The sequence below is a fragment of the Chenopodium album genome, chromosome 14 (assembly GCF_948465745.1).
Source record: "Chenopodium album chromosome 14, dcCheAlbu1.1, whole genome shotgun sequence".
Classification (NCBI taxonomy): Eukaryota; Viridiplantae; Streptophyta; class Magnoliopsida; order Caryophyllales; family Amaranthaceae; genus Chenopodium; species Chenopodium album.
Window position 1 is genome coordinate 3,443,448 of NC_137847.1, and position 16,820 is coordinate 3,460,267.

Consider the following 16,820-nt stretch of genomic DNA (forward strand, 5'->3'; position numbering starts at 1 on the left):
ACTTTAGTTGTAGCATGTATTGCTGTAGGACTTTTAATAGTACTGATACTCTTGATTTGGTTGTGCTGCATGCTCTGTCGAGGAAGAGATGGAGATAGGAGGAGACCGACTCACAGTATCTCTGTAGAAAATCCTCCTGGAGCTATTAGAGGTATATATAACCCTATCCTGCAGAATTTAGTATTTTGTTCTATCTTGGTGTTAGCACATATGATCCTGCCCTTTTTTTACATAAATGAATGGGTTTTATGCTTTTATCTGAATAATGAATGGGATAATTTATGCTTGTAAGCTAAGGCTGGTGATCAAAATTTCCCAAACTTCTTAGGAATTAAGTAAACGAATACAAGTGCTTAAGAAATGCCACAATTTCTTATGATTTACACATTCATGGTATTTTGGAATTCCATTAGATATGATGATATTTAGTCAATATATATATATATATGAAGTGAAAAAAACCCATTTAAATCTGTTACTCTCTGTCTTCTATGTTTATCTTTCTACCAAAACATGTAATAATCCTTTGTCATTAGTTTGTGTAAATGTCTAAATGGATGGAATGGTTGTTAGGTAACCAGCAGCATGCTGAACCAGCTCAACAACGGCAGCAGCACCATAATCCACCTAGAAGGGCTGAACATCATAAGGATTTATATACTCCTCCCGCTTCAGCTGTATCACATCTTCCTTCACAGTCTTCTGTGGGAAGCAATGGCAGCAACCCATTGCCTCCACAACCATCTCGCCGTTCTCCAGCAGCTCAAGCTCCATCAGCTTACTCGAACTCAGGGCAGTCCAATTTATCCGGCAGTGGAAGCTTAATCCCACCTCCTTCTCCAGCTTTATCATATGCCTCTTCACAGACCATGTTTACTTACAATGATCTTGCAATGGCAACAAATAGCTTCTCAGAAGATAATTACTTGGGAGAAGGTGGTTTTGGGTCTGTTCACAAAGGACTTCTTCCTACTGGGAAAGCGATTGCTGTTAAGTCTCTAAGATCTAATAGTGGTCAAGGAGAGAGTGAATTTGCGGCAGAAGTTGAAATCATTAGCCGAGTGCATCACAGGCATCTTGTTAAATTAGCGGGTTTCTGCATCACTGGCTCGAAAAGATTTCTTGTTTATGAATTTGTTACTAACAAGACTCTGGAGTTCCACCTTCATGGTTAGATCATGTTTACTTTTACTTAATCATTGTTTTAATTTTGTTAATTTTTCAAGAATGTATCTATTCTGGTTCCATCTGATGAAATAATCAAGTTGCAGGTAAGGATCAGCCTACAATGGATTGGCCTACGAGACTAAAGGTGGCTGTGGGGGCTGCAAAAGGATTAGCATATCTGCATGAAGATTGTAAGTACTCTTGCTGTCATTATACCTTCAATGTCAGGAACCAATTTTGGTGATTTCCTGATACACAATGTGTATGGGTGTAAATCTAATGCATGTTACGGTCACTATAATGTAGGCCAACCAAGAATAATACATCGTGATATTAAAGCTTCTAATATACTCATAGACGACAAATATCAAGCCAAGGTGACTTTCTGATCATGTTTGATTAGTGTTGCTATTGATTTTGCTGTTATGTATTGATTTGTTCATTATATTCATCATTTTTCTCCCTTCTGAACTCTTTAACATCTATTGGAGTATATGAGAACTTTTATTACGTTAGAAATCATTTTCTACAATGTAAATGTCAAGCTTGTGTTATGCAGGTTGCAGATTTTGGACTTGCAAAGCTTACACCTGAAGAATATACGCATGTTACCACTCGAGTTATGGGAACCTTGGGGTATAATCTGATCCCTTCTTCATGGTCTATTTATGTATTTTATCCAAAGATGTATCCAAAAAATCTAATTAAGTACTGTATTAACTTAACACTCCATATGCTGATGTTTCACTCTATATCATGCTTGCAGATACTTGGCTCCAGAGTACGCTTCATCTGGGAGACTCACGGAGAAGTCTGATGTTTATTCCTTTGGTGTCCTGCTTCTGGAAATGATTACTGGACGTAGACCTGTTGACAAAACACAAAAGCAGTATAATCTAGTGGAATGGGTAAAGTTTTATTCTCTCACGGTTCACCTCATATCTATATTTTGTATAATTTCATACAGCTTCTTTCTAGATTATTATACATTTGGATTCAATCAAGCTGAGAAGCTACAGCTTACAAGATTCTCAGAAAATTAAATAAATTAGCGTTCTGCTGGCTTTTTGCAGGCGAGACCTTTACTCACAACTGCTATGGAGGATGAGAACTTCAATCAACTTGTTGATCCACGATTGCAATTTAGTTACAAGCATAGTGAGATGGCTCGTATGGTGACTTGTGCTGCTACATGTGTTCGAAAGTCAGCACGTAGTAGACCACTGATGAGTCAGGTACTCAACATGCATGTCTGAAAATGTATAATAATAAGAAGGCATACTATGGACTAATGCATCTGCTTAGCCTTGAAATTCTCTGAAGCAGATAATTAGGGTATTAGATTCCCTGTCAATCTGTTTCAATGAGCACATTCTTCATATGTTACTGATCAGATAATAAGAGGGCATACTATTGACTTCTGCATCTGTTTTCCCTTTGATTACGATTATGCCAACTTATCTGTCTTGTTTTTCTGATGCTGTTTTTGAACTATGGAAATGAGCAGGTAGTTCGAGCTCTTGAAGGGAATTTGTCCCTTACTGATTTAACCGAAGGAATAACACCTGGCCGTAGTATGCTACATAGATATGAAACTGCTTCAGAAAATAGTGGTAATCAGTACAAGAAAGGTTCCAAAGGGGACTCAACAGAATTTGTTAGCACTGAGTATGATGGAACAACAAGCGAGTATGGATTGTATGTGACTGGTTCAAGTAGCGAAGAACAGACTACTCGAGAGTTGGATACTGAAGAGGTGCAGAGAAATAAGGCACATGTTAAGTAACTCCGTATTATTGATCTTAAATTCCTCGAGCTGATTCTAGCTTGCAAATCAATTACTACAAAGGATGACTTAAAGAAATCAATTTTGCAGTCGCATTATTATGTTCACTGATGGTATGTTCAGGTGCTATTCAAGAAATTTTCCAAGTATTCACATTTTATTAAGTTGCATATGCTGGATTATATTGAGGGAGATGAGGATGGTTGTGTTAAGAAAAAAAGAAAAAAAAAAAAAAAAAAAAAAAAAAAGATCCTATAACTTGTTGTCTAATACAATTTCATGCTAGCCACACTCATCAGTCATCATGTGTGAGTAAGTGAGTTGGACTGCTGACCATTTCATATTCTTTCAATGTAAAAAAAAATGTTTTTCCCAATTGTAACTATTTTTGTTCATAGAGAAATTCTGTAGGAAATTGATTTTTTTTTTTCTTATTAATTTGTTTTATTATTAATATGAATATTCTAAGTAAATGTTGGAGTTTTTGCTTTATACAAATTTAAATTAGGAGTTTGTTTTTGACCTTCAAATATGGATAGAGGAAGTTTTGCATTCATAACATTCTGGACAAATGATAAAGAATATACGTGTGGTGATGTGGACACAAGGCTTTTTTTTTTTTTTTTTTTTTTGAGGCAAATGTGGACACAGGGCATTAAGCATGGACAAAAGTCATGAACACGAGAATAAGACATAAAGACACCTCATCCATATTAAACATCTATTTTTGGCAATTGAGGGTCGGATCTTGGTTTGACATAGGATCAAGGGAAGGGAAGGGAAGGCTTGCTCAAGGCAACAAGGCCAAGCCAAGGCAATACAAGGGCAAAGGCATCTTAAGACATGATAACAAGAGGTGGCCCAAATGCTTAATCCATTAATGAGATGGTTTTGGCCTTCTGGGTATCAATTAGGCATTTTGTGGCTTTTAGACCCCACGAGTCTTTGAGAGGTCATTTAGGTGGTTGGAATCGTCTACTCCACCTTTAAAATATCATATAGCTAGTTATATAGGTTCCTCCTTCCATTAACTCAAGGCCACTATATAACGAACTAATGGTTGAATACTTGTATATGGTTCCAAACACAACATATTATGAGTAATATGACCCTAATAATGTATACTTTTGGTGATGAAAAAACTATAAAGGCTACGCTTTAGTCAATTTGATAACCTTTGTTTGTTTGGTCCATTTGATTACCTTCGTTTGAAAACAAATAAAAAGGCTATGCTTTAGTCCAATTGATTACCTTCTTTTGATTATAGTTTTTTCATACTATGGTTCATTTGAAAACCCAATCACAATGATTAATGTATATAAATAGTGAAAAAGGTCAAACTATATCAATTATTCTGAAATGGAGAAGTACGCCAAGAAAAATGGAGAAACGTAAAATATATATATATATATATATATATATATATATATATATATATATATATATATATATATATATATATATATATATATATATACTATGCTTTAGTCCATTTGATTTAATCTAGTTTGAATAAACTTAAGAAAATAATAATCTCATGTTTTAGATTTTTTTTTTTTTTTAAGTTAAGAAGAAAGACCCCCCGACATCTCTTATAGATTTAACAAGTCCAGCTTTAGATACCAATCACAAACTCAAACTTGAACTCTTATACACCAATCCGTAAAATAAAATATGATCTGGGTACTCCGTACACGAATAGTATAGTCCATTCTAATCATTTATGAAATAAGCAAATACGAGTACAAGTACGTATTAGACTTTTAAACATGTATTCCGTAAAAAGACTGGTCGCTAAGTAGCAAAATTACAGCTGCAAATTGCAATAGTTTCTGTAACAAGACAACGAATCCCTTAGCTTGCATATTCCTTTTCTTCGTCTACTTCTTCTTCTTCCTCAATTCTCCCATTTTCCCCTTTTTTTTCTCTCTCCTCCTTTCTAACAGAAATCCAAAAGGGGTTCTCTCAAATCCAAGGTCAATGGCATCGCGTCGTCGAAAGCTCCTTAAAATCATCATCCTTGGTGATAGCGGGTAATCTTAATCCTCTTTCTCTCTCCTTGATTTTTAATTACTTTTGGAATTTGATGAATTTTGATGGGTTGATTTTAAATTTTTAATCTTTTTGAATATTTGATGATGATTTTACAGAGTTGGGAAGACTTCACTTATGAATCAGTATCCTTTGAATTGAATTATGCTTTCTCTATATTTTTGACCACCTTTTTTGGTGTCTATTGGTTTTTTTTTTTTTTTTTTTTTTGCCAATTCTAGTGATTACCCTTTTTAATTTAATTTTATTGCATGCCCCATTTTCTAAATTTATTGCTGACCTATTTTAATCAATTTTGTGGAATGTGTTTTTAATGTATGATGTATAATAGTTGGAATTAGAAATTTGGGGTTTTGCCTTAAATTTGATAAAATTCAGATTTGTTAATAAGAAGTTCAGTAACCAGTATAAAGCAACAATTGGAGCTGATTTCTTGACTAAAGAACTTCAATTTGAAGATAGGCTTTTCACATTACAGGTATGATCATGTTTATGACTCATCCTTTTCGCAGTTTGCATTCGTTAATTACTTCGTTTTTGCGAGTGAATTTGCCTTCAATTGCTGTGTTATGTTAAATGCATGTTTAGTGTTGAGATCTTTAAGAATTTGGGAATTTGGTTATAATTTTAATTTGAAGAAGTGTAATTGTATGGAAGAAGTGTAATTGTATGAAGCTGGAAGCTTTCCTCACTCGCCTGAGCTTCGTAGATTATGTCAATACATGGTGCATGTTTCAAAGCATGGGGGTAACTTGTGCATTTTTTGGAACCTTTTCTTCGAAATAAAAAAATAAAATAAGATAGAGGAAATTTCCTTGCCTTCAATTCAGAGTGCAAAGATGATAAGTTTATGCAGCTTTTATACTGATGTATGAGCATGTCTGCCTTCATTGGCATGAAGAAGTTGGGACTTAGGGTATCCCAAAATCATGTTACGTGTTCGATTCTACAGAAATCTGAATACATTTTGAAGGATGTGAGCCAATGGCTTAAATACTAATTATTCAACAGACTGCATCTGTGCTCTTTATGTTGTCATCCATCTTTCATTTCTGTCTCATGGACCTAGAGTAGACACTTGTTCTCCTAACCCCACTCATATGGTGATGGAAACAATTTGCTGCATCCTTCATAACCATTATGTTGGATTTTTATGAAAAGATTCAGTGGGAATGATTGGTCGTGGGAGCTTTGCTTCTCCTACTGTTCTTCCTTTATATATATTCTTTATTGTGCTTACTAAGTTTCACCCATCAAATGTAGCTTTATAGCTGTGCAGAAACCTCCTTTTGGATCATTTAGATATTTAAAATAAGAGATTCTCTCGTATGCGTTTTCTCGTTCTTATATCTAGAGATTGATCCAATGATCCTTTTCTTATCGTATTGGTGAATTGTGATCACTTTGTTCTATCTATGGCATTGAGAAAGATAAAGATGACCTTTCTCTGTCACCCTGTATCCATGGATTGAATGTACTAAAGGGGTTTAGAGCTCTGATTTGCATATTAATGATGCAGTTAAATAGGATGAGATAACGAAATAGGATGAGATAATGAAATTTAACCTAAAAAACGGTTGACGGTAGAGACTTTGTTGTTGAAATTTTTTTTCCCAGACGCATAACGCCATAACGGTAGCTTACCTATCAGCGAGCTTGTGATGTACCCTCTGTAAAACAAAGAACATACGGAAAATGGTAGAGAAAGATGGTCTAAAATGTTGTAATTCATGTATCCTGTGTATCCATCAGCAGCTGTTTGCTTGTTGTCTCTTCTATACTGAAAAATTTGTCCCGCAATACTCTAAATTAAGGTGAATGTTGTTTGGCCGAATTGCAGATTTGGGATACAGCTGGACAGGAAAGGTTTCAGAGTCTAGGTGTTGCTTTTTACCGTGGTGCAGATTGTTGTGTTCTTACTTATGATGTTAATGTCACGAAGTCTTTCGAGAACCTCAATCGGTGGAGGGAGGAGTTTTTATTACAGGTATGTGTTCTTTCAAGTTTGTCCTAAATACTTGGAACACTTCAAGGGAGGTAACTACACTGAGTTTTACTCTTTTTGTTTGATAGGCGAGCCCAAGTGATCCAGATAACTTCCCATTTATTTTGCTGGGGAACAAGATAGATGTTGATGGTGGAAGCGGCAGAGTGGTAAATTTTCTTAAATCTTAAAAATAAATGGCTTTTCTCCAATTTGATATCTTGGACATTATAAGAATCATTTCCTATGATGATAATGTACATCAAGTAGAACTAGTCTGAAGTCTTTGGGTCAATGTAAAAGGAGTTAATACTTGTTACTTGTATGCTGTACCTACCCTGTTTTTTTTTTTTTGGTCAAAAATAAATTGCCAGTAATCATATGAGCTCATGTATATCTCCAAATAAAACAGGTCTCAGAAAAGAAGGCAAAAGCTTGGTGCATGAGCAAGGGGAATATTCCTTATTTTGAAACCTCGGCCAAAGATGGTACAAATGTTGAAGAGGCTTTCATGTGCATAGCTAAAAATGCCATAAAGAATGAACCTGAAGAAGAAATGTGAGTTTCCATTAAGTGATTTTCCTTTGGCTTGTATTGTCTGATTATGTTTGAGCACGGAAACGGACCACTCCCATCGTCCCTATATGGATTTCTTTTATGGGTGTCCTTGAAAGAATGCTCCATTTCCTTGATAGCCATGTGACCCCATCTACTTACTCGTATCAATTGTATATGGTTCCACTAATTTACCTTTTATGAACTCCACCCAAACCATGTTAAATGTATTTGGAGCATATATATATCGATGGAGGGAGCATTCATTCAGCTCCATACTATATTTTGATGAATCCTTAAACATCTTTGGAGTTATTTCTTTCCATTGCTACACCTATATATTACTTCAAAGGGATTCTAATTGTTTGATCTATTAACCATGTTATAGGTATGTTCCTGACACCATTGATATGACGAACAGAGCACAATCTCAAAGTTCTTCAGCCTGTGAATGTTAAGAATCTGTTGCCGTGTAAAAGAATTGCCTTAAATCCTGAATTGTTCCATTGTTTACAATTTTGACAAGTTTGTCTGTGAATGTACACACATCATAATGGAGAATCGAGGAGGAATTGGATTATCAACCTGTACTTGTTTTCTCATTATTATTAATAATTCTTTGTCGTTTGATGTTGATTGTGGAGATATATCCTGGTTGCAATGGGATCATGTTTATGTTCACACCAAAGTTATTCCAACTGCAAACAATGGCATAAAGTCTTGACCTAGGGTCTAAATTTTACTACTCCGTAGTCTGTATAATATAATTGAACCGGGTTTCCTTAATCTGCTTGCTTTCCTTGATTCTTGGCAGGGCATGAAGAGATTTTTGGCAAATAGTTTCTGGTGATAATACTACTTACTCACCTATCCAAAATCCATATTCCTTGAATTCACTGTAGCCTGCACAGCAGCATGCACCGTAGATCACATTCATATCTGGCAAAATCGAGCAACTGTATACAGATTTAACGGTTGCTGGCAATTACAGTCGGAGAAAAATAAATTCTAACTCAGCGTGATTTTTTTGAGAGCCAACAATGTTCCATAAGTTGGATCTTTATATGTGACTGCAGTTACTGAGTTACTATATAGAAACTTAACTACCAACATGACAGTAACAGTACAACAAAGATCTTTTTACTTGTGTAATTTTTGGAGCCTACAATGTATTTAAGTTCGATCTACCCAAAAGCTATAAGAGTAAGAAAAAGACTAATCTAAATTTCAGTTTCAAATACAGATCCTAAAAACTAATTGTACTTCAATCTTAAGAACTACGATCTTTGCTACAAAACTTTTCCGCCAATTATACTACACATTTGGATATCTACCAGAGCTTGAACCTTTCCTCCGTCGCCGCCGCTTTTGTCGGATTCGCCAAAAGCTCAAAACAAGCAAGAATCCTACAAAAGCACATAAATAATAAGACATCCACAGGTTGTAATAAAATTTAGGGTTGAAAACTAGATGTGCAAGATTCAATCAGATGTAAAAACCTCGAACATGTTGACTACTGGATGAGACCACAAAACCATACGGCAAAATAATTAAATAAAGTTGGAAGGAGATTAGGTGGCAAAATAGGGATAATGTTTTCAGAGATGAAAAAAATAATCATGACATAAAAGAAATTTCATCAAGAATACAATACTAACCAGAAGTGGCGATTATTGCAGGTACAAGCCAATGACTAGCAACCAGCACAGGCATGTCAAGCTGTATAAATCATCAAAAAAATCATATATGAGGTACTAAATAGCTTATGAAACAGCAAATTATATGTGCAGCATCAGTTCCTTACCTCATCCGTGTAAAAGAGGCCAAAATACTTGTTACTTAAAGAATCACCAGTTTTCTGGGGAACTATACGGTGGACTTTCAGACCTGAGCCCTCAAAACTGGAATTTGAACTTCTGCCCATATCAATAGCATGGTAACCAGGAAGTATTCTGTTTCTTCCCCTAACTTGCATATTATAACCTTTAGTTCCTACCGCTTCAAACCTGGAGTCAGTCCGGCACATCAATTCCTTCCCCATGACAGCGGAATAGGCTGAGAAATTCACGTCAGTCCTTCGTGATGGCAATTGCTTATCATCTATATACAAGGATGCACCCTGTCTAACAGAATCTGAGAAAAGAATTGGATCCCTGATATTACTACTGGTGAACTCTACTATTTTTTTAAGCAGCCAAAAGCAATTAGTAACCATATGGCTACTGTCAAGACAATTTGAATCTCCATAAACTGATATCCGGCCTTCACCAGCCTCCAGAAAACCAAGAATAGGTGAATTTTCCTACAAGAATTAAGATAAAGATGTTAGCAAGATAGACCTACTTGACATGTCAAAGGAGCTTAACTGCTTAAACTATTAGCAGGTGATCCCAGTCAACCAGCCAGCAAAATAGAAAATCATCCCACTCACCAAAATGGGGAAATTATAAAAGGATTGTTTGATTTAGGCATTTCCATTTATTTTATTTTATTTTTTTTCTTGAAAGGAAAGACTAAAAGGTCAATGTTAAATTTTGAATGATAAAGAATGATAAAGAATAAATTAAGGGAAAATCGTCTGCGTTGGTTTGGACATGTAAGACGGAGACCCGAGGGTGCACCGGTGCGAAGAGTGGAAGAGTGGGACCATGGAGGGATTAAACGAGGAAGAGGGAGACCAAAGATGACTTGGTTGGAAGGAGTGAGGAAGGATATGAAGTGCATGGATTTACGTGAGGATGAAGTTTTGGATCGTAAGGGATGGAGGAGAAAGATTTATGTTGATGACTACACGGAATAATCAAATTTGGTTCATGTTAGCCGACCCCACTTTTGGGATTAAGGCTTTGATTGATTGATTGATTGATTGATAAAGAATGTGGGCACTGGGCAGTCTTTCCCAACCCCTGATCCATTGGCAAAATAAAAATTACTCCAATAAATAAAAATAAGCAATCAACATCTAAGCATATATTATTAACTCTAGCGGTTTCAAAAAAATAAAAAATAAAATAAAAATTATTAACTCTAGTTGAATGACTATAAAATAGGATACCAATTACCTTCATCAGACCGGATGATAGCACATTCTGAGTAGCTCCCCCATCTGACCTATCTATGAAAGGAAAACTGTGAACATATCCACCAGCTGGAAACCTTAGTATGTTGGTTCCTGATGCATACCTACTTTGTTCACCATTAATCGAAAAATCACCATTAAGGATCTTATCACCAAATGCAATCCCAAATGGGGCCAAAAGGTCATTCAGTGCAGGAACATTTGCACCACCAGTAACAGGGGTCCACCAGCTCCTTGTGTTATCATCAAAAAATCTCATTTTAACCATTGTCTCAACATTATACCACTCAGCAAACACAGCCAAGCCCAATCCAGTGTTCAGAATATCTTCCCTCAACTTAATTATCTCTTCTTCAAAGTATTCATCTTCAAGATCAACAAGCAGGAGGGTCCCATACTGGCGAGCATCAAAACATGTAAGTGGAGAACCAAGGGTCTCAACATAGTATCCGGCATCACTCAACATGTTGAACATAGTATGGAAATTTGTGTGGGGGTGATCCCCATGCCAATCTAGGATATCATTGCGGACATCCAATGAATCTCTCGGTATATAGCCAGGTGGATATTTGATGTTGTGAAATTGATCCCACAGGATCCTTTTGGATCTTGCAGGAGTTGGAACAACTTTCAATCTCAACCTGAGAACACATATGCTAGTTCGTACTTCTTTCTCACCTTGAACAGGTGGACTTCGGATCTTAACAGTCACGTTACCTTCAATCACTCCATGAAACTGTGCACCTTCTTCCTTAATCTGGACATGGAGTGCCAAATAGCCAGTCCATGGCCATACAACCTCTGAATATGTAAAATGGATGCTAAGCAGATTGCCTTCCTCGTTAAATGGATGCCAGTTTGGTGACTCATAAACATAGCCAATCACTCCCATACCATTCAGAATAGTAGCATTAAATATAACAGGCATGGCACCAGCATAGAGAGGTTGACGACAAAAAGGCCATGAATAAGGGCAATCCATAAAATCCAGCACACTAGGAAAGATGCTTGCCCGTGGTTTGTAATTCTTTAAGATTTCATATGATTCTAACCTGACACCATAATCAGCAATTGATTGCAATTGTAACAAGCAAGGCGTCAGCATTTGTGAAAACAAAGTTAGTGTATTTTTCAGACCATGAAGAGAAGTATGCACAAATTAAGTAACTCACAGGTCAACTCTCCCAGCACCCTGTTCATACATATTAGGACCAGAGAGCCTCGCAGCTCCTTCAACCAGTGCTTGCTTCATGCTTGCAGGATTCAGGGTACGTTTTCTGTTGCTCTCTGGAATGATACTGACTAGCAAGCACACCACTCCAGCAACCACGGGACTTGCAACACTTGTGCCTGACAAAGTTTTGCACCCTGTACTGATTTTTGATCCCAAAATGTCACGTCCATAAGCGACAACATCTGGCTTCACACGGCCATATCTGATCACATATAAATCCATAACTCAATATAGAATATCAAATACACTGTATGCACAATTTGCTGAAAAGATGATTAAGGTCTCTTCCATTGTTATTAACTATATAGCTGCATTAGCTGAAGTTTACAAAGATGTACTTATTATAAGCAAAAAATCATACAGAAAACAATTAAACTATTACCCATGTGGAATCTCCCATGTGCTCATGCCACGTGAAGAAAATGATGCAATGTGATCAGTATAGTCTATACCACCAACTCCAATGACATCACTTTGATCAGCTGGGTTGTTCAGTGTACCATAGAGTGGTCCATCATTTCCAATTGCAGACACCATGATTATGTTGTTAGCTGTTAGTTCCCAAACCTAAACAATATGAAAAAGTTTCCAAAGCCTCAGTCATCTTCCAACAGTATACAAGAACCACTTAGCATCAAAACATGCATGAAGTAAGGGTTACAAGAAACAATCATCAAAACCTAAACACTATAATTAAATAATACATTCAATTCTCAGGTTTTCCCCTTTCCCCCACCCCCATTCCTTCACTTGTGAGTTTTACCCATAGTTATTTATATAGTAGCATCTACCTTATAATTAAAATGATAACTCTACGCTGTGTACATGTTATATAATGAATCAACCAAATCAACATTCACGGACCTTAAGAAAAATATAACATTTTTAGGCGAGTGAGCCATAGGAAGCCTTATGATCACTATACAACAGACATGAAGCTTTTTAAAGGGAGGTCATCGGATAAAATAGCCTACTTTCCAGCATTACTATGAGACTATCAATTGTCTCCGCCATAGAGATGTTATCAACGATTCTAGTGCAATCAAAGCAAAGATGTAACAACCAATAGTAGCACCGGAAAGGGTTATTAGGCATCATGTAAAAGAACTATATTATATATGCCACCACTTAACCATCAGCAACTAAGATGCTAACACGCTATAATAAGGTACATAAATTAAGTTTAGACACCTTAAATAACAAGGGAAAATAGAAGCAAGTAAAAAATAATGGAGTATCAGATCAATTTTCTAATTGTGAAAGCTAAAAGGAAATGTAATTTTTTTCTTTTTCTTTTTCTTTTTTTTTTTGGTATCATGTAAGTCTCGACATAAAAATAATAATACATATACACTAAAAATGGGAGGTGAAAATCTGAAACACTTTGTAACCCCCCCCCCCCCCCCCCCCAACAACGAAACTCCTGTTCTGTAGACGAATATGCACTTATATATAAGATTTTGATACTGCAATAAGATACCACAATTTATGTGAAAAGAAACCGTTAACCAACATACCTTCTCCACAAATGGAAGGTCCAAGTGATCAGGACCACCAATACTCAGATTTAGCACATCCATATTAGTTGCAATGGCGTAGTTGAATGCATCAAGGAACCATGATGTGTATGACACCTGCAATAAGCTGAATAAAAGATTATCACAAAATTGCTGATAGCATGCTACTTGAAGTGAACATTCCAGAGGGGGAGAATATAAAAAGAGAGATGTAATTAGCATGATTTTGATAAAGCTCCATCTTTAGTCAGCTTATTATCAATTGACTCAAAAAAATATGTGGCCAATGCAGAGAATCAATCCAGGCCCCCAACCCCCCAACAATATGCAAGAAGGAAGCAAGTGGGAATGGGAAAAGAATTCTCTTGAGTTTGTGACAAGGGAAATTATGGAAACAAGAAAGAAGTTAGTTACAGGTTTATAGTAGTGAGGAAGCCACACTAGTTTTGGTACCAATATAAGGAATAGAGGAATGTACACATAGGCTAGGGAGTAGGAATGTTCAGACAAGTGGTGATTGATTTGTAGGGAAGGAGAGTGTCAACTTCTTGAGAGTTGGTTAGCTTTTACACCTTGATTATGGCTACATACATTGATACCTTACCTTGATCAGTTTGCATTTTTCTTCTTATTTTCTATGTTCTGTGTTCATTTGAGTATGACTAAGGATCAGTATTCTTAGAAGCCTATCAAATAAAAACTTTCATCACATCCACAGAAACTTTGTATCTAGCTCAAACCAATCAAAGATTCAAGACTAAGTATTTATTCTCCACTAGTCCACTCCCATGTAATCTAATAGGCTATACCAGCTTCTTCTTTACAAGGGCAAAGGACTAGGAAGAGTCGTGTAACAAAAAAAATCTGGAACTCTCTAAAAAGGAAAAATGCCAATTCACTAAACTAAGAAATGTCACTTTTAAAGATGACCAAATTTGTTGATTGTTATAGCTTCTTCTCTCTATACATTTTATTCTCCTTTATTAAAGCTCTTTCGGTCACCGCAGCCAAGCACAGTATAACTTTTCCTCTAATTGAAGCTGATGATGAAATGATCCATTCAATGAGAAAGCACAAGTATCACAGCACCTTTTAAGATTTACCATTGAATCAATATACTTTGTATTAGGAAAAAGTCCAAGAACAAGAGAGCAGTATAATGTATAAACTATATAGGTTAAAAATTCCAGTTATATACAAATTTTTAACTTGAGGGAAGAAGAAGGCTTGCAAGTCTAGCAATAGTAGTATTATCAATTTTTTCTCTCCTGTAGTAAAACATGGATTACCTGTGCATCAGTAAATACACGAAAAGCATAAATTTCAGTATCTGGAGCAAATCCAGGGCACTCTGACTCTTGGCCAGCTATAACTCCAGCAACAAATGTCCCATGTCCAAGATTGTCATTTAAAGTGTTTTCGTTCGTCCAATTAGTTCGCTCCTGCAAACCACTCAAAACATCAGACTACTGCTTTACAGTATTCAAATTTCATTCTTTAGGTCATAACAATATCACCTCCATGACTAAAATAACATTTTATACTTACAATCCATCTATTAGGAATATAGTATACCTTAATATTGCGAAAATGAGGGTGATTTGCCCTAATTCCAGTATCAAAGATTGCCATTTTTACTTTAGCACCTGTGTAGCCCTTGGCCCATAAAACATCAGCGCCAAAGAGAGAGGTCACTTGAGAACTCTGCATCAGAAATAGAACAAAAATAATCAGCAACCAAGTCACAAATACAATGCACAAAATCTCCATGTTTAAATCTTATACCAAAAGATATTTAGTTCTTTCACAGGCACAAAGAACAGCTTATGGTTTTGCTTAAGCAAAGAACACAAACTGCCAAAACTGGTTTCCAACAAATTCAAATCCACCAATATCTCAAATTCTCAATACATTTCTCAAGCTATCCATGACACTGACATAAACTCAATTGACACATTTCCAAACATTAGAAGGTATTGAAATAATTTTTCAATATATTCCCATTGATTTCAACACTATCATAATCGAACCTCTCAAATTCAATGCCAGTCCTACTCTTTTCAGAAACTTTCCATTACATTTACTCTCACCAGCTCAGTAAAATTCCATCAAGTTCAGAAAGATTCACAAATTTCAGACAAAGATAGCAAAGCATTAGCCTTAATTGATATCAAAATCAAAGTAAGATGTCAATACATACTAGTATATCTTGAGTTGATATTGATATCATCAATCCATCATTGATTCATTGATAAGATTATCCATCAACATTCACATGCTAGAAAAATTCAATGTACCAATTGATAAATATACAGATTTCTAATCTATCAAAAACAATTACAAACTTATTATCATCAGCTGACCTTTTTGAGAAGATTCCGGCGCCTCCAATTGATCGTCTGGTTGCTCAGCGAGCTCCAGTGACCTCCAACAACTTCTTCCTCAGCCTCAAAGGACATTTTGGTAAATATCTTCCCAGGCCGCTTCTTCACATCGCAAAAAACACTCTCTCTCTCCAATTTCTCCTCCTCAAGCAAACTCCTCGAGTAGCTAAAATCCACGGATACATCCTTCACCCTATTCAAACCCTTAATTTCTCCGATCACCGCCATTTCCACCGATTCCTCAATCGAAACGACGCCGAAATCAGTCGGAAACTTCGCCGCAGGATTCCGGCGCTCGATCCAGTCCCAGCCGTCGGATTTGATGCTACGACGGAGGTAACTTCGGTGAACATCGGCGTCCTTGTAATTGAAGAATCGGACGATGTAGTTTCTTCGCGAATTTGAGGAATCCGGCTTAGGACGGTGAATTAGGGTTAGGGTTCCGTCATCGAGAAAGGGGGAATGAAGAGAAGAGGAGAAGAGAATGAGGAGAGAGAAAAGGAAAGAAGCGGAACTTTGAGGTTTGATCATGGCGGATTTGGAGATGTAAAATGGTTGCTGCTATGGAGGATTTATTTGGCGGGAAAGTTCCACCATTGAAGAGAGAGTAAAATGAAAGGAGGAAGAGATAAAGATGAGATGTTTACTTTAATCTGCGGATTACTGGCATACTAGCGAACTAGGAAGTGAAGTTTGTGTACTGTACGTCTGTACTGCTCTATTTGCTTACGAATCAGGAAATATTTTTCAGCCTTCACCAGTTGATAAAGAGGAAGCCCGATTAATCAGCCTTATATACATCAAATTAGAGGTGATTAATGGGCGGGACGAGTTTGGGCCAGGCTGGGGTCAAAAAATATGCCCAATTATTGGGCTGGGCTGGGTCAAACTTTGAGTCGGAAAATGTGTGCCCAAACTAGACGGGCCAGGTAGGCTTTTTTGACCAATTTCAGACCGAGCCAAAAAAAACAACTAAAATTACATAAAATTGATTTCCCAAGCCCACCAAAATTTTAAGAAAATCGGTTCAGGTCTAGCCGGAAAAAATTGTCCAAAGCCCTC

At 36.5% G+C, this 16,820-nt stretch overlaps 3 protein-coding genes across 3 annotated transcripts; 2 read left to right on the forward strand and 1 right to left on the reverse strand.

Annotated features, from left to right (window-relative positions):
- The first annotated feature begins 72 nt into the window (after nt 1–72).
- On the forward strand, nt 73–3,361 carry LOC145578591 (proline-rich receptor-like protein kinase PERK1). Its single transcript, XM_081635890.1, has 8 exons — nt 73–151; nt 574–1,170; nt 1,272–1,358; nt 1,474–1,544; nt 1,727–1,803; nt 1,934–2,075; nt 2,241–2,402; nt 2,675–3,361. The coding sequence occupies exons 2-8, from the start codon at nt 870–872 to the stop codon at nt 2,951–2,953; spliced, it is 1,119 nt and encodes a 372-aa protein (XP_081492016.1). The 5' UTR covers nt 73–151; nt 574–869; the 3' UTR covers nt 2,954–3,361.
- Nucleotides 3,362–4,787: 1,426 nt separating this feature from the next.
- Nucleotides 4,788–8,174, forward strand: LOC145578592 (ras-related protein Rab7A). Its single transcript, XM_081635891.1, has 7 exons — nt 4,788–4,986; nt 5,104–5,130; nt 5,384–5,483; nt 6,846–6,992; nt 7,079–7,159; nt 7,402–7,547; nt 7,933–8,174. Exons 1-7 carry the CDS (start codon nt 4,934–4,936, stop codon nt 8,000–8,002), a joined length of 624 nt encoding a protein of 207 aa, XP_081492017.1. The 5' UTR covers nt 4,788–4,933; the 3' UTR covers nt 8,003–8,174.
- Nucleotides 8,175–8,662: 488 nt separating this feature from the next.
- LOC145578593 (subtilisin-like protease SBT6.1) lies at nt 8,663–16,503 on the reverse strand. The gene is made up of 10 exons (XM_081635892.1): nt 15,738–16,503; nt 14,950–15,078; nt 14,664–14,816; nt 13,375–13,491; nt 12,240–12,424; nt 11,796–12,059; nt 10,607–11,675; nt 9,349–9,846; nt 9,203–9,263; nt 8,663–8,950 (listed from the first exon to the last, which is right to left on the reverse strand). Exons 1-10 carry the CDS (start codon nt 16,287–16,289, stop codon nt 8,859–8,861), a joined length of 3,120 nt encoding a protein of 1,039 aa, XP_081492018.1. The 5' UTR covers nt 16,290–16,503; the 3' UTR covers nt 8,663–8,858.
- Between the last annotated feature and the right edge of the window lie 317 nt (nt 16,504–16,820).

Bases quoted from the DNA above. Each gene is read 5' to 3' on its own strand.
- LOC145578591 (XM_081635890.1), top strand. From the start codon at position 870: ATGTTTACTTACAATGATCTTGCAATGGCAACAAATAGCTTCTCAGAA. The intron at 1,545-1,726 runs GTGACTTTCTGA...TGTGTTATGCAG, and splicing joins ACGACAAATATCAAGCCAAG to GTTGCAGATTTTGGACTTGC. The intron at 2,076-2,240 runs GTAAAGTTTTAT...GGCTTTTTGCAG, and splicing joins AGTATAATCTAGTGGAATGG to GCGAGACCTTTACTCACAAC.
- LOC145578592 (XM_081635891.1), top strand. From the start codon at position 4,934: ATGGCATCGCGTCGTCGAAAGCTCCTTAAAATCATCATCCTTGGTGAT. The intron at 4,987-5,103 runs GTAATCTTAATC...ATGATTTTACAG, and splicing joins ATCATCCTTGGTGATAGCGG to AGTTGGGAAGACTTCACTTA. The intron at 7,160-7,401 runs GTAAATTTTCTT...CAAATAAAACAG, and splicing joins ATGGTGGAAGCGGCAGAGTG to GTCTCAGAAAAGAAGGCAAA.
- LOC145578593 (XM_081635892.1), bottom strand. From the start codon at position 16,289: ATGATCAAACCTCAAAGTTCCGCTTCTTTCCTTTTCTCTCTCCTCATT. The intron at 15,079-15,737 runs GTCAGCTGATGA...TTTCTGATGCAG, and splicing joins GCCGGAATCTTCTCAAAAAG to AGTTCTCAAGTGACCTCTCT. The intron at 8,951-9,202 runs GTTAGTATTGTA...GTGCTTTTGTAG, and splicing joins TGCAATAATCGCCACTTCTG to GATTCTTGCTTGTTTTGAGC.